Genomic DNA, 16,786 nt, shown 5'->3' on the forward strand with positions numbered 1-16,786 from the left:
TTGAAAAGGAAAATATATATATGTTTTTTACTTTCACGATACAGACAAATTTGCTTATCGTCGAGACACATGTTGGCTTTCATGCGAGGCATAACTGTGCCTCTTGAAAATGAAAAAAACTATGTTTCTTTTCCCGTGAGAGCCACTAATTTGCTTTTAGTGGAGGCATAGGTTTTCTTCCATGAAAGAAAAAAATAATTTTTTTCTTGCTTTCGTAAGAGGCACATATTTGCTTCTGCCTCTCGGATAGGGATGTGCTTCCGTCTTAGTTTTTTTTTCTGCCGGTACTTTTTTGATTTTTTTTAATCGAAGCCCATCAATTAGTGACCTTTGAAAGGGTTTTGGAAGCAACTAGTTAGCGAGCACTCCTTCGGATGCCTCCCAGCGAGCACTCCCGCGCGTCGTCATTTGGCGCGTTCTCAGCCACCGCCACGTGTCACGTTCTTAGTGTTTTCTCCGGATTTCATTTTTTTATTGTTTTGCACGCATATTTGGCTTTTTAAATTGTTTTTTCCATTTTTTGGTGTTTTGGTTTTAACTTGTCTTTCTTAGCTTTTCAATGGAAAACCAAGAAAAACGTGTTTTCTGTTTTTTGTGAGAGATACAGTTTTGCCTCAGGAGAGGCACGATTTTACCATCGTGAGAGGCAAGCCTGTGTGTTTCGGAAACGAAAAAAAACATATATTTTTATTTTTTTTCTATCGTGAGAGGCACGGTTTTGACTTCGTGAGAGGCACGACCGTGCCTCTCAGAAATGGATAAAACCCGTTTTTTTTCCTTGTCGTGAGTGAGACGGTTTTGCCTTTTTGAGAGGCACGGCCGCGCCTCTCAGAAACGAAAAAACGTCTTTTTTTATTGTTTTCCTCTCGCGGGAGGTACGGTTTTTTCGTCCATTTTTTCCCTCTATTTTTTTGTAAAAAAAGTTTGTCAAAATCTATCAACATGGTTCTAGTTTTTAAGATCCCGACACGAGAAACCTAATGGCAAAAACAGTTCAAGATTTGAATGTATGGTTTAATAGATATAAAAATGTTTTGAAAAGACGGATCGAAGAAAAAAGGGAAAACTCTCCGGTTGCGACAAGTGGCACACATGCAATGGGTCCGAGAAGGTGGAAATCATCTTTGAAAGATGGACTCCTTAATTAATGATTTCGATACACCTCAATTATTGATTTCGAAGATTTCATCTATTTTTTTTTCTGTGAAACTCGGGCGAAAGCATTATGGCATAGGAGGAGGCCCAAAACTTCATCGTCTCATTAACAGGCCAGGGCCCAGCGACGCATACGGTGGCCGACGAGCAAAAAGCCCGACCGGCCTAGAGAGATAGCGGGCCAAAGGTCACCTTCTTCCCCATTTCACCTGGATGTGCCTGTCCGGCCCTCTCCCTCCTCCGCTCCCCATCGCAAACCCCTAAACCTCCAAAAAAATGGCGGCGCCGCCGGCCTCCTCCGCCCACCTCCGCCGCCTCCTCCTGCCACACCTCCGCCGCAACCGCCTCTTCTCCGCCCTCACCGAAACCCCTCCGCTCCCGCCGCCCGCCCCCGCCCCGACCACGGACGCCGTGCTCTACTCGCTCCGCGGCCTCTCCAAGGACCCGCCCCAGGCGCTCTCCCTCTTCCGGCGCGCGGCGGCCTCGGGCCACCCGCTCGGCCCCGCGGCCTACAACCTCATGCTGCGCACGCTCGCCTCCACCCCGGCCGCCGCGCAGGCCCACTTCTGGCCCTTCCTCCGCGACATGGAGGCCGCCGGCCACTCCGTCGACCAGGGCACTTACCTCGCCGCCCTCGCCTCCTTCAAGCGCGCCAGCCTCACCACCGACTACGCCACCCTCTCCGCCCGCCTCGCCAAGTCACGGGCCGACCACGCTGCTGCCGGCGGCACCCCCCTCACCGCCGCCGCCGACGCCGTCCGCGGGCTCGACCTCGAGCTCGACCAGGCGGGTTTGGACGAGGAGCTCGAGAGGAAGCTGGAGGGCGTCGCGGAGCAGCTGATGCCGCTCACGGAGGCGGCCGTGGCCGGGGTGCTGCGGGAGGCGAGGGACGTCCCCTCCAAGGCGCTCGCTTTCTTCCGGTGGGCCGGCCGGCAGAGGGGGTACGAGCACGGGTCCGTCGCCTACAACGCCATGGCGAGGGTGCTCGGCCGGGAGGACTCGCTGCGTGAGTTCTGGGAGCTGGTGCAGGAGATGAAGGCCGGCGGGGTGCACGTCGACATCGACACCTACATGAAGCTGTCCCGGCAGTTCCAGAAGCGCCACATGATGACCGAGGCCGTGGAGCTCTACGAGCTCATGATGGACGGCCCCTACAAGCCCGCGCAGCAGGACGGGCCGCTGCTCCTCCGGCGCATCGCCATGGGGCCGGAGCCCGACCTCGAGCTGGTCTACCGCGTCGTGAGGAAGTTCGAGGCCGTCTACGAGTTCAAGACCAAGAACGTGTTCGACGGGATCCACAGGGCGCTCACCAGCAATGGCAGGTTCGACGAGGCCGCGGAGATCGTGGAAAGGATGCGAACCGCTGGCCACCAGCCGGACAATATCACGTATAGCCAGTTGATCTTTGGGCTGTGCAAGGCCGCCAAGTGCGATGAAGCTCGCCAGGTGCTCGATGAAATGGAGGCTGAGGGTTGCACCCCGGATTTGAAGACCTGGACCATGTTGATCCAAGGGCACTGTGCGGCCGGGGAGGTGGACAAGGCTCTGCAGTACCTGACAGAGATGATCGAGAAGGACTTGGAGGCAGACGCCGATTTGCTGGATGTGATGGTGAAAGGTCTGTGCAGACAGGACAAGTTTGATGCGGCTTACACTTTGTTTGTTGAGATGGTGGACAATGCCAAGTTGACCCCGTGGCAAGGCACTTACAAGCATATCATTGCCGAGTTGCTGAGGGTGAAGAAACTCGAGGAGGCACTGGCCCTTCTTAAATCAATGAAGGCCCGCAAGTTTCCGCCTTTTGCAGACCCCTTCCCTTCAAACATCGCTGAATACGGGACGCTTGAAGATGCCAGGGACTTTCTCAAGGCCCTGAAAGGATCGTCTAATAACTATCCGCAGCCCCCTACCTACGTGCAGATCTTCAAGGCATTCTTTGCGGAGGGGAGATACTCAGAGGCTCAGGATTTACTCTACAAATGCCCCATCCATATCCGCAGGCATCATGATGTCATCGAGCTGTTTGAACCAAAAAAAGCTGAGGCTACTGCTTGACTGAAGCACAATAAATGGCTGGTGAGACAATGGTGAATTCCTGCTTCTGCATTCTAGCTATAGCTGTTGTTTTAGTAATCCTGGTCATGAGTTGTTACATGGTAATAATTGTAATGCGAATACTTCGTTGAGTTGTCTTTTCTGTCCTTTCTCATCTCTTTCTTTTTCACAGTACTTTCTGCGTCTTTGCAAATGCCATTCCATTTGAAATACAACCTAAGTTTCATGCTCTACCTTCTTCTTTTCGTGTTGATCACAACCTTTTGAGCTACAGCACCACATATCTAGAGCTTAGAATTATGATATATATGGTCCTATAACAATTAGTGTTGATATGATGAGCAGGTCCATTGGTTTAGTCAGAACTCACAGCTAGTATGAGGTTGCTTACTGTGGCATGCCTGTCAAATTTATTTATCAGCATATACTCTTTTTCTGTGTTATAGGCTGATATAGTCAGAACTTTGTTGAAGTTTTAGGTAAGACATTTTTATTGGTATCTTAATGTTCGGATTATAGGGGAAGTTTGTAAACAATTGACCATCATGGGAGTCCATAATTTATCCCTCCTAAATCGATGGTTTACAGAAAGACCAATATTCCACAGAATGCTTATCCTCTCACATAGTATTTCAAACAGAAACAAGCCGAACAGAATCACTGTAATAAGTAATAACCATACTTTCATTTCATATATAAGAATATCATACAGTGGTGAATAGCAGTACAGCCTATCCACATCAGTCTTATTCATGTTACAAATAAGAACACCATAATAACACAACCTCGGGATATCTAGGGCACCTCCAAGCAGCACCTCTTATTTGAACTTTCATGCTGGACAGAGCATAAGCAGATAATACCACGACTAAGGAACCCTGGTTCTCTTAAGAAGATGGATACATGGTTGTGCTCTTCTGGAGTGCCCAAGACATGTGCTTACGCTTGATGAAGTCCGAAGCCACCGAATCCACATCTGTGTTCACATCATCTATCTTGATAGGGTTGGCATGGTTGTCCTGAAACCTGACTTGTTTTTTGGGCGCTTGGACATGGTTTGCTCCCACTGCTACTTCTTTCTTCATAACACTGGCATGGTTGTCCTGAAAGTTGGCATGGGGATGGTGGGCTTGGAAGTAGAGCATACGAGTGTGCGACATGGCTCTGTGGCTCCTTGCTTGGGGGTGCGAGGAAATGCTGGAAGGGTAGGAACTGGTTTGCTGCTGTGATGTTCTCTTCTCCTCTTTTATAGGCCAATAAGGATGCTTATTCTTAAACTGCAAGTGGGCATCATATTCTCCACTTCTGACAATTTTGAGAGAACCTTCCGTGTTTTCTTTCTTCTTGGCATTCTTCATTCAAATTTGTTAGGCGTTGAATGACTCCATCTTTATCTTGTAAAGTAACTTGGTTTGCTAGGGAGCTTAGCATGGACCTCAGGTTAGTTCCTTCTGCAGTTTTTTTACAGGACACAGTTGAGTTCTTCTTTCACTTCCGTTCATAAGAATAAGCAATATCTTCTTTTATATGCTGGCCTGGACAAGTTAAGGCAATTATATATTTTACACATTTTGTTAACCATGAATAACAAGACAAGTCCCAAGCATATGAGCTAGCTCTTTTACTGGGCTTATTTCACTTCCTTCTAGTTAATCTCATCCCTGTGACCCTGTCTACATGAACTATGATTGAGTGATAGTTATACTGCAGTGATTTGTGATATGTTCAGTTCATTAGAAAAGTAAGGAAGCTTATTCTCCACTTTTGACAATTTTTTTAGCGATTCTTTCATCTTTTCTTCTTAGCTTTCTTCATTTGAATTTGTTAGGCGTTGAATGACTCAATCCTTATCTTGCAAAGTAATTTAGCTTGCTATAAGGTTCTAGCTTAGCATGAACCTAAGTTTAGTTCCTTCTGCAGTTTCTTCTTCTTCTCTCTCTCTTTTAATAAGATGCGCTGAGTTGTTTTTCCCCTTCAGCTGATAAAGATAAGCGATATCTTCTTTCATACGCTGGCCTGGACCAGTTAAGGACTTCTTTTTGCACATTTTATTAACTATGAATAACAATCCAAGTCCTAAGCATATATATGATCTACTCCCTCTGTGAACAAATATAAGACGTTCTAGGTCACTACCTCTTTTACTGGGTTTATTTATTTCACTATATTTTTAGTTAATTTCATCCCTGTGACCATGTCTACACGAACTCTGACTGAGGGATAGTTGTGCTGCAGCGATAATAATCTGCTTCAAATTTTGTTTTGGTAGTAGAGGTAGGTGCCCATGAATTTAGAACCATGCTCTGGCCTGGTGTATAGATGCTGCGACTATTATATCATACGTGTAGGATGTTTCCTTGCAACAAAAAGCCATCCCCGCTGCTCCTTTCCTTTGCATATGATTCTCAACCTATCATCTTTCTGTTTCTGAAAGGGCGTGTATCAGAATGGCTATTGAGCTGCTTCAAAGGCGTTCCTTTTTTCTAAAGGCGCGTATGAATTTAAAGCCATGCTCTGGTGTATAGATGCTGCAACTGTTATACTAACATTATACGTGTACGATGCTTCCCTGCGGGGGAGAGCTACCACCATTGCTCCGTTCCTTTGCATATGATTCTCAACCTATCATCTTTCCATTTCCCGAAAAGAACTGGATGCTTTTTCTGTTTCTTGTGTCAACTTTCCATGTGCCTGGTTGCAAATAATAATATCCTACAACCACAATGAAAGGGACCTAACTGCTGCTCCCGTTTGCCTGCAGAGACGGATTCCCCGCACGATCAGATGAGAAGTGTGCGGAAGACGCTGCCTGGAAGGCATATCCGATGCGGTGGCGCTCTGCGGCTCAAGCCATGGCGCTGGTTTCGTGACAGAGTTTGGCATGATGGGGATTGGCAACAGAAAGCAGTCATATGTTGATAGGTAGATAGATATGCTCCCGCCTCGGAAGATGCTTCGTGCATCCCACGCGCTAGCATTATCTTCCACGGAATGTTTATCACATGGGCATCTTGATAATTTAATAGATCCTTTATTATATGGTTGGAAATGTAACCGTTTATATTCTAGAAAAGCGAGAGCGCTTGGTTGCTGTCAAATTTTTGATATTGCCTTACTGCAGTTGTAAACTTGCAGGCCTTCTGCTGGTAGTGTTATCATCTTTCTAGAATGTCAGCACGCAGCAGTTCGTTTCTTTTGGCTGTATATACTCCATCCCATAATATAAGACCATTTTGAGGAGGCGATGTTTTGGTATGCTCCCGGGGTGAATAGTAACACGAAAAATAATATTAAATGTTTTTAAAATATTCTGAAATTTTTTGTAGATGATTGTATTAGTGTCGTAAACATGCATAACAATTTTCGTGCGATAAAGAGCAACGGTGTTTCGTCGGCAAAAAAAAACAAATTTGGGTAACTTTTGATGTTCAATTTGTTTTTTTACACAAGCCAAAATGTTTTACCTTTTTGCCTCAAAATTTGCGCGTAGCATTTGAATGTGACAAAGTATACAAATAAATTTTGTATTGATTTTTTTCTTTCCATTTTGGAGCCGAAATGCATTTCCGACCATTTTGCAAGACATGTTAGCTTGCAAATTGATCAATTTTTGCTATATGTAAGTTGATTGATCTTATTTCATTTGGTCAATCAATTATCCAGGACCATTTGATTTGTTTGGAAATCTATGCCCTACGATTGTGGATACTGATACAAGATGTGACCGTAGTCATGAAAATTCAGCCACCTTGCATACAAAATGTGATATATGATTGGATATTGATACAAGATGTTGATAGATGCTCATTGCTCGCTTGCCTGTTGCACATATAGATGCTTTTCATTCGTCTTAATCATGAAACTACATACACTTATATTTTGTAGGACAATTTGTTTTAATCTAGATTTTGCGGGCGCAATATTGCTATTTTTAAATGTATATTTGGAAGGTGTCATTGATTTTTATTTTGATTCCTAGCAAATTTGGTTGTTAAAAAATGACTATCAAATTCTGTAAAAATAATTACCAAGTGCAGTCTGCAGATAAAACAAAATAAAATGGTGCAGCTTGGTAGTAAGGAACACTTTCTCTCTACCTAAATCTTCTATTCTTAAATAGTTGTAACCCACTAACTATTTTTTCTAAGCATGCAGAGCTTCCACATCAACCAACCATGCATGTGCGGTCAGCTCATTAATCTACCATTCCATTAACTATTTTATCCATGCATGCAACCCTTTGACATCAACAAATTATGCATGGCTACCATTTCCATCACATCTTAAGTAATTCTCATTACTATTCATGTCATCAACCTAATTATTTATATTTTCATCCTACCATCCCGCTGCAACGCGCGGGTTATCTTCTACTAGTATTAATAGTTGGGGAGAACTAGACTAGTTATCTTCAGTTATAAGTATTTAGGTATGGAGGGAAAAGTACTCCCTCTGTAAACTAATATAAGAGTGTTTAGATAACTATAATATAAAAACTTTTATACTAGTTTACAGAGGGAGTACATAATATGTTATTCAGAGCTGAATTTTTTGTCTCTTTTTGTGCATACTAATGCAATCTTATTTTTCGCCAGATTTTGCAAACAATATCATAGTTTAAAATATCACAGTTGTTTTTTTTTTTCTAAAGTATCATAGTTTAAAAAAAAATCATAACTTTAAAAATTAGGCGAGGAAGATTTAAGTTTCGCATGCAAAACGGAATAACCTTTTCTTTAATTACTATTTCTGGGCCCAGCTCTACCTGCGGCCCGGCCCACTCTCCAGCTCTGGCTCATCCACTTCGCTCAACAGCCACCGGCACCGCCTACTCCCCTCGCCGGCCAGGTCCCATGGCAGCGGCGGCGTCCACGGCGACGCTCTCCGTCCGCGCCCGTCCGCTCCCCAGCACCCTAAGCTCCAGCCCCCGCGCCGCTAGCCTGGCCCCATTCGCGTCACGCCCACGCCCCCGCCCGCTTCGCACCACCGCGGCCGCCACCCTCCGGGAGGTCTGCTCCGGCCGCGTCCCCGACCACGTCCTCCAGAGGTAACCCCACCCCCACACCTCCCATCCTTCCTCCCCCTCCCTGCATCTGGTGTCGATTTCTCATTGAAAGTTCAGTATTTTGCAGGGCTGAGGATGTTGGGTACGTCTCACCCACCGAGGTGCAGGAGCAGTCCCTGCCGGTGCTCCTCTCCGGCCAAGACTGCATCCTCCACGCCCAGGTGCCCGCTCGCCGCCGCCGCCCTCGACCTCCGTCCATTTCTTCTCGACATTTGTACTGCAGAATGACAGTGTGATTCTCAGTGTACAACTGTGTGGGTTGGATGCAGACAGGTTCAGGGAAGACGCTGGCCTACCTCCTAGCGGTCTTCGCGGCGATCGACGTCGGACGGTCCTCGGTGCAGGCGCTGGTCATCGTGCCGACGCGGGAGCTCGGCATCCAGGTGAGGTTGTTTGTTTGTAGCTGATGCTTTGCTCTGCTGTGCCTGGCAAGAGGTCTGACTGCCCTGGTTGCTGTTGCTGTATGTACGCCGTCACCCGCAAGGTTACCAAGGTCGCCAGGCTTCTCGCGGCCAAGACTTGCAACGTCATGGCCTTGCTCGACGGCGGGATGCTGACGAGGCAAAAGAGCTGGTTAAAGGCAAGTGATCACCCCTTGGTGGATTTCTGTGTCGATGCCGATGCGTGCCTACTTGCAGAAACATTTTTACATCTAGTCTCATGTCAATAGGGTTTAAGATCCTTTCACGTTTGTATGATTATATCTCATAGTTACTTAGGAAGGAAAATCGGCATATGAAGAGTGCTGTTGTAATGTTATATAATGTACTCTGCATTTCTTTTGTCTATTTTGTGCTGACAACCTGCTAACAACGTCGGCCTGTTTTCAGGCAGAGCCCCCTGCGATAATTGTAGCAACCGTTGCAAGCTTGTGCCAGATGGTTGAGAAGCGTGCTTTCAGTCTTGGATCAATCAAAATATTAGTTATTGATGAGGTGGCCACTCCGTTCTTCAGCCGCAAACCAAATTTACCTATGCAGTTTCTACATATCTTCTAAGTCGCCATGCTTATTCGTTTGGAAAGAGATTAGCTAATGTAAAAACCTTTGTTGTTTTGTCAGGTTGATTTCATTTTTGGATCGACAAAGCAAGTGAACTCCCTCCGCAAAATATTGAATTCTTACACAGCAGCTTCCAGCCGTCAGACCATATTTGCTAGCGCATCCATACCTCAGCACAATCGCTTTGTGCATGACTGCGTGCAACATAAATGGACCAAGGTTGATCTGACATCCATTCTCCGGTTGTGGTCTACCGCGATTGTTTGTCTACACGCCTTGAATATGCATTCTAATTACTGCCTGAATGGCTGTGCCTTCTGAACTTCAGATGGATACAGATATTTGTTTTCACATGTGTGTCTTACCTTTGTGCAGAGCGATGTGGTTCATGTTCATGTCAACCCTGTACAACCCATGCCTTCACACCTACATCACACATATGTGGTGAGCATATATCTTTTGATTGACCACTTCCTCTTTGAGTTCACTTCGTGCACGATGCATTTGAATTTGCTCCTCCTTTCCTCCCACAACCTTAGGCACTTACTAGAAAATTTAGTCGTTTTACATGGCATGACAGACCTTCTCTTATCCTCTATGGACTTTCCTTCCACAGCTAGTGTCTTCTGATCAACTAAGTGCACAAGCGCAACCAATCTCCTTACTCCTGAAAGTTCTTTTTTGACCTCATTCTGATTCTCAATCCTTATGAGAACATAATCAATGTACAGATCTGCAGCAAGAAGGAACGGTTGCATGTTTTGCTATCCTTGCTTGAGAGGGATGCACCAAAGTCAGTGATTATATTTGTCGCTCAACAGGTAATGGTATAAATTAATTCATTTTATGCCATGCCATGTCAATTATAAAATAGCTCTTGTACCATGGGATACCCTTTCACCTGTTTTCCAAGGTGCTAACTTATGAACTATCATAGAGAGATCCATCATCGTTTCAGTTTCTGCTCTGGTAGTGGCGTGGTTCTATGATCAGTGCCCTGTTTCAGTTTCTTAAATTAGTCCCATTCGGAAAACTTCTATATTCATATAAGTGGCAATTCTGGGTTAGTTTATAGTTGCTGTGTTGCCCAGTTCTTAGAACTCATGCTGATAGTAAATGAGTCTTGACTAAAATCATGGTAGACTAGTAGTAGTCTGAGAACCTATTCTTTTTTTATAACCATTGCAACCTATTGTTTTTAGTCTGAGAAATCAAAAAGGGCTGGAAATCCTCCGTCGTCTACACTTGTTGTCGAGTTCCTGAGGACAGAATACAAAGGCACCCTAGAGGTGCTTGTACTAGAAGAAGATATGAACTTCAATGCTCGGGCCACCTCATTCACTGTAAGTGCTCCCATTCAATTATTTGTCTAGACCCCCAGCATTTTGAATATATTGATTCAAGACCCGTGCATCAATTTACCGTATGGCTGCAGGAAGTCAAGGGAAAAGGTTTCCTGCTGGTTTCTACTGACATAGCGAGCAGAGGGTTTGACCTTCCGCAGACCAGCCACATATACAACTTCGACCTTCCTAAGACGGCGACCGACTACCTCCACCGTGCCGGAAGAACCGGGAGAGAACCGTTCTCCAAGTCAGAGTGCAGCGTGACGACACTCATAACGGAGGAGGAGCACTTCGTGCTACAGAGGTTCCAGAACGAGCTCAAGTTCCACTCTCAACGGCTGCCCTTGGAGTCCATGTTCACTTTCAACCTGTAAATAGTTTCTTCCTCCATGTTTTATCTGGACCAGAGGTTTTTGTATGTAGAGGTGCTAACGGCCGTGAATCTTGATAAGCTTGTCAAATTCAACCGCATTCAGTTCCTAATTCTACTCATCCACAAACACACAATGGATATAGTTAGACAAAATCACACACATTCTATTCATAGTTCCATTCATCCACATTATATTCCTAGTTCCACTCATCCACAAGATATGTCATCGGCACGAAAGGGCGAGATCATCCTTCCATAAGCGATGCAAACGCTAACAAATTCACAGCAATTATGTTCTGGCACAATGGAAGCCGCCTAGATGCTCCTGGGGATCATTCCATAAGCGATACTGATGACCGTCTAGTTTGGGGTGGCGCCTGGTCTATCATGAAGGGGAGTATGATTAAAGGTGCTGGACTACTGGCACTGCTGGCAAGTAATAGGTTCTTCAGGCTCGGCAATCAGTCTCATATCACAGGCCACGATCATCACCTTGGGGAGGACGACTTCGATCTCCTCGTTCTTGAACGTCGTGTTTCTCAGGTTGAGAGTCCACACACTGTCGTAGTACCTGTACGTGCGCAGATTGCCGCCCTGTCAAGGCAAGAGGGAAAAAAACAATCGTGTGAATGAAGTCAATGTATGGATGGAAACATGACTAGAGATTGCAAATATTGTTTAGACGATGTTGTGAATTTGACTGAAATACTAGTTAGGCAGAACTGTTTGAGTGAAGCTATTGCCATGTAGAGCATTGCTTTCTGAAATAAAGAGCACCACCTAGATGGTTGCCAGCCCATGCAGAAGCTGACTAAATGAATGTTGTCTCCAGAACTGTTTCCTGGTTAGAATACAGAAAAAGGAGCTATTCTGCTTGTGACACTAATACAGTGGAGCACATAAGTATGTTCTCTAAACCACAGCAAAAAAGTTCAAATACTAGTTGGAAATGATTGTGAGAAACTATCATATGCAAGTTATTAAGAATGAAATCATCGAGTAGGTCCATATATAAGTCAGGAAGAGGTCAGGAAATTAATCCACGCACTTGCATGTTGCAGACAGTTTACCCTCTCATGCATAAACTAAGTAATTAACATGAGCCCATAGTTACATTTTCTATTTTCCAGAAAAAGCAAACAAATCTCCTGGAATGTGCTAACTTATCATGAAATTGAGTTTTAACCAAGTGCCATAATTTGGCTGTTGAGCGCAGAACATTTTAGTTCAGGTTTATTTTCCCAGGAGAAGAACAAATGTGCTCCTAAACGAACAATGCCGGCCCTGTGGCGAGTTGGAAAACAAGACACGCCGAGTAATTTACTTGATAATTAAGCAGAAAAGTGGTCATACGTAGCATCATCAATCAGAAGACACAAAAGATCTGTAGCTGGATATGCATCATCAGTATATATAGCACACAAGTGTCATGGCAGCAAGCAGAAGACATAGAAGATCTGTATCTGCTGTGCACCGGTATAGGTCGGTACACTGACACTGACAGGTAGCAACAGCAGCAGCAAGGCATTTCAGCAGGATTCGCTTGGTACATGAGAAACACCAAGATGAATGCATAGCATATAGCTAGCACAAGAGAAATACAGTACAGTAGGTTAATTTGGTTGGTACCTTGAAGGTGGCCCTGCTCGTGACATGCTTATCCAGCGCGTGGGACATGGACTGCAAAGCACGACGACAACAAGAGACCACGCACACAGGATCAAAATTAAACACCGCCCACCCAGCAATTCATCGAGTGCAGTGCAGGACATACATGATGGTGATCAATGAGGGGAGACGGACCTTGTCGAACTGCAGGAGGACGTTGATGGCGAGGTCGAGGCTGAGCTTGCCGCAGTCGACCATCTCGTTCAGCGTCTCCAGCAGGGCCACGCCGATCACCGACCGCCGGTACATGTCGAACGCATCCGCCATCGATCCCTCCCTCCGCTGACCCCTGTCCCTGTTGGATCGTCCATCAACAGTAAGCAAGCATCGGTCAGACCCCAGACGCAAGCAAGCAGGACGGGCGCGGCGCGCGGCCCCGATCATTCAAGCCGGAAGTACCCAAACCATCATCGGCTACGGCGAGCGAACGCACGGATTCCGCGCCGCAGCAAACGCGCCCCGCCCCTGCAACCGAGCCGACGCACCCGTCCCCGCCCGTACGCCCGCCGCAAGACGAAACCCTAGACGCCCCCCCACCGCGGCGGTGTCGCGCCGCGGCTACGAGCAACCGGAAGAAACCCCGCCCGGAATGCAAACCGCGCAGAGAGCTAGCTGTTACCTGGTCCTGGTCGGTCGATCGATCGGCTGCGGGCGCGCCGGTGGCCGCTTCGGATCTGGAGGCCGGGGGTGGGCGTCTGCTGCGTCGCGGGATTGGGAGCGGAGGAGGAATTCGAAATTCGAAATCGGGGAGCTCTCCCTTCCTTTATGTAGAGCAGGGACGGACGGGGTGGAGAATGGAGGAGGCGGGCGGGGTGCTTGCTTACGGGCCCACCCGTCGGTCGTCCAATGGTTTCCCACCGGCATCACTCAATCCGCACGCTAGGTAGGGCCCACAAGTCAGCCGCCCATTGTCCGTCATTTTTTAATGTGGAAGCCGTCCACGACATTCACTTCAACCCCTATATGCATCCTTTGAGTCATGACTCCTAAATCCTAGCTTCAGCGGTAGCTCCAGCACCTTTCGTCGTCTGCCTTTCATTATTGGAATGTGGAAGTGGATCCCCGATTATGAAACCATGAGTCCGAGTCGTCAGGGAGCGCGGCTATGAACTCCACCTCGTCGCCTGCCTTTACCATCTCCTTTATGGCAGTTGCCTCACGCTTTCGGCCGTATGTGAAGATGGAGACATGCCAGTGCTATTGGGCTTCTAGTACCGGTTCGTGCCACGGACCGAGACTGAAGGTGCTAGTGGGGCCCTAGCCTAACACCAGCCTGCCATCATCCCTTTAGTCTAGGTTCGTGTCACGAACCGGGACTAATGATGTCCGTCCCCCTAGCCGTTGTAACCGGGACTAAAGTATCTCACGTAAAGTAGTTTTTCTACTAGCGGATTATGGAAACGAGAAAAGGAACAAAACCAGTAAGGAAGATAACTTGGTATAGTGATCAAGTTCTCACTTCACAAGGATACCCATGAAGTCTCGCCTCGGATTTTGTCATATTGTGAAACAAAGGAATGATATACGAAAACTAAGGTTCGCTTGAATAATTCGTGTAAGTATAGGGGTCAATATGAATGTCGAGGGTACCACTATTAATCATTGACCGGAAGCAGTTACAGGTCATGTCTGCACTTTATCGAACCTTCTGACCTAGGTGCGACCTGGGGTTTGCGATGGGGCCCCACCCCTTGTGGCGGCCGACTTAGGGAGGGAGGGAGCTCCTCCTCCAAGATGAGAGATGGCGCTTTCTTTCTCGGTCGAGGGAGAAAATTCTCGCGGTTGGGAGGTTGTAAATCCCAGTAGCAGGAATCTAATCTCCACCAACAATATACACAACACATCTTCCTGGGAACGATTCGCTCGCGTCGCCTCCAGGGGGCGACTTGGGCGCCCTAGCCGCCGCCTCTCTCGACCTCCCTCCTCTCCTGCTTCCCCGCCGCCACCGAAGGAGGCCGGCGAGTGAAGCTCGCTCCACGGACAGCGGATGACGGGCCTTCCTTCCTTCTTCACGAGGGGATCCTCTGGTTGAGATGCGACGGCGACCCTGGGCGTACGACATGGAGGCGGAGTTGACGCGCTCGGGCGACGGCCCGATGGGATCCCGCCGGCGCTGCGGGGGCTGGCGGCGGCGGATCTGGGGTTCCCCACCCTAGATCGGTTCTCTTCCGGGTGGCGGGCTTGGGCGCCGTCCGGCGGCCTTAAGCAGTGGTACGCGTTTTGACTGTCCTCCTTCACAAATGTGATTGGGGGCGGCAGGAGGCGTTGGCGTGCTGCTGGATCTGAACAAGGTGGTGGCGCCATCCCCTTCGTCAAGGATGACGGCCAGGTGGTGGGTCCTTGTGGCGTCACCGGTGGCGGTGGATCTTGGGATCCCGCTCCCGGGGACGTCGCAGGATGTGGTGGCCCGTGCAACATAGATGGGTTATTCGAACAAATCTGGGTGAAAGCTTGCTTTCGGCTACTGCCAAGGCTGATGATGGCGGCGCTGTCTACGTCATCCCCTTCCTGAAGGCATCGTTGAGGAGAAGTTCAAGGCCACTCTCTGCTACCTCCGGGGGAAACCCTAGATCAGTAGATCGGATGACGGCGACGCTCTGGTGCCGTTTCCCCCCTTGGGGGCGTCATTCATGGAGGTACACACGGGCTCGAGGGACCATTGGTCGGCATCTACGGTGGAGCGGCGTTCCCTGTGACACATCGACGTCGTGGAGTCTCGGCGGCGAGGCGCAGCAAATCTCGACGACGGATGCATGATGATGAGCGCGCGTAGGGAGGAGGCACTCTCTAGCGCCGTGAGGGCATCGACGGTAGGCCTTGCAAGTTCGATGCGTCAGTAACTGTTCTGAAGATGGATTGATGGAAGGCGGCGGCGACGACCTATGAGGGTGCGTCGGACCGGTTTGTGTCCCTGACCCAGTATGGGGCTCGATCGGGGCCTACGGCTTTAAATGTTAGGCCAGGTGAGAGGTCTCGGTATGTGACTCACACTTTCTACACCCTTCCTCATTGGATAGGAGTAGCGACAGATGTTGCCAAGAGGGCGGCTTGGACATATTGATGTATTGCTTTGTAAGATCTTTGTAAATAATTAATAAAATGATCGCATGCATCTTTCAGATATAGAGGCCGGGGCTCATCCTTTTTTTTAAAAACAACATCACATCTTCCACGTGCACCCTTGATGGTAAAGATGAGATCTAATCTAACTTGCATCTTAGGACAATTTTTTTTTGCTTTTCTACTATGTTTCCCAACACACCGTGCCGGAAGAACCAGCAGAAAACCGCTCTCCAAGTCGGAGTGCAGCGATCATGAATTTATGACTCTCATAATGGAGGAGGAGCACTTCATGCTACAGAGGTTCCCGAACGAGCTCAAAGTTCTACTTTCAGCAGCTTCCCTTGGAGTCAACGTTGACTTTCAAATTGTAAATAGTTTTGTTTGTATGTAGTGCTTATTACGTATATAGTTCCAGATCTACCTTGGTGAGGATATGTGTTCCAGATCATGGTGATGTCCATCTACGAGAGGGGATGAGTGATCTACGTACCCTTGTAGATCGTACAGCAGAAGCGTTAGTGAACGCGGTTGATGTAGTGGAACGTCCTCACGTTCCTCGATCCGCCCCGCGAACTATCCCGCGATCAGTCCCACGATCTAATGCCGAATGGACGGCACCTCCGCGTTCAGCACACGTACAACTCGACGATGATCTCGGCCTTCTTGATCCAGCAAGAGAGACGGAGAGGTAGAAGAGTTCTCCGGCAGCGTGACGGCGCTCCGGAGGTTGGTGATGATCTTGTCTCGGCAGGGCTCCGCCCGAGCTCTGCAGAAACGCGATCTAGAGGTAAAACCGTGGAGATATGTGGTCGGGCTGCCGTGGCAAAGTTGTCTCAAATCAGCCCTAAAACCCCACTATATATAGGAGGAGGAGGGGGAGACTTGCCTTGGGGTCCAAGGACTCCCAAGGGAGTCGGCCGAGCCAAGGGGGAAGGTCTCCCCCTCCCAAACCGAAATCCACTTGGTTTGGAAGGTGGAGTCCTTCTTCCCTTTCCCACCTCCTTCTTTTTTTTCCTTTCCTCTTTGATTTTATTTCCTATGCGCATAGGCCTCTCTTGGG

At 47.8% G+C, this 16,786-nt stretch overlaps 3 protein-coding genes across 3 annotated transcripts; 2 read left to right on the forward strand and 1 right to left on the reverse strand.

The window, feature by feature from the left end:
• The first annotated feature begins 1,384 nt into the window (after window positions 1-1,384).
• Window positions 1,385-6,450, forward strand: LOC123445676 (pentatricopeptide repeat-containing protein At3g48250, chloroplastic). The gene is made up of 2 exons (XM_045122701.1): window positions 1,385-3,231; window positions 5,972-6,450. Exon 1 carries the CDS (start codon window positions 1,432-1,434, stop codon window positions 3,208-3,210), a length of 1,779 nt encoding a protein of 592 aa, XP_044978636.1. The 5' UTR covers window positions 1,385-1,431; the 3' UTR covers window positions 3,211-3,231; window positions 5,972-6,450.
• A 1,533-nt stretch (window positions 6,451-7,983) lies between these two features.
• On the forward strand, window positions 7,984-11,105 carry LOC123445677 (DEAD-box ATP-dependent RNA helicase 58, chloroplastic). The gene is made up of 10 exons (XM_045122702.1): window positions 7,984-8,257; window positions 8,343-8,436; window positions 8,545-8,658; window positions 8,760-8,855; window positions 9,106-9,210; window positions 9,337-9,495; window positions 9,652-9,720; window positions 10,008-10,097; window positions 10,479-10,619; window positions 10,712-11,105. Exons 1-10 carry the CDS (start codon window positions 8,064-8,066, stop codon window positions 10,994-10,996), a joined length of 1,347 nt encoding a protein of 448 aa, XP_044978637.1. The 5' UTR covers window positions 7,984-8,063; the 3' UTR covers window positions 10,997-11,105.
• Window positions 11,106-11,135: 30 nt separating this feature from the next.
• On the reverse strand, window positions 11,136-13,408 carry LOC123445678 (transcription initiation factor IIA subunit 2-like). The gene is made up of 4 exons (XM_045122703.1): window positions 13,283-13,408; window positions 12,799-12,958; window positions 12,625-12,675; window positions 11,136-11,589 (listed from the first exon to the last, which is right to left on the reverse strand). Exons 2-4 carry the CDS (start codon window positions 12,928-12,930, stop codon window positions 11,413-11,415), a joined length of 360 nt encoding a protein of 119 aa, XP_044978638.1. The 5' UTR covers window positions 12,931-12,958; window positions 13,283-13,408; the 3' UTR covers window positions 11,136-11,412.
• Window positions 13,409-16,786: the final 3,378 nt, after the last annotated feature.

The sequence above is a fragment of the Hordeum vulgare genome, chromosome 3H, assembly GCF_904849725.1.
Source record: "Hordeum vulgare subsp. vulgare chromosome 3H, MorexV3_pseudomolecules_assembly, whole genome shotgun sequence".
NCBI classification, from domain to species: domain Eukaryota; kingdom Viridiplantae; phylum Streptophyta; class Magnoliopsida; order Poales; family Poaceae; genus Hordeum; species Hordeum vulgare.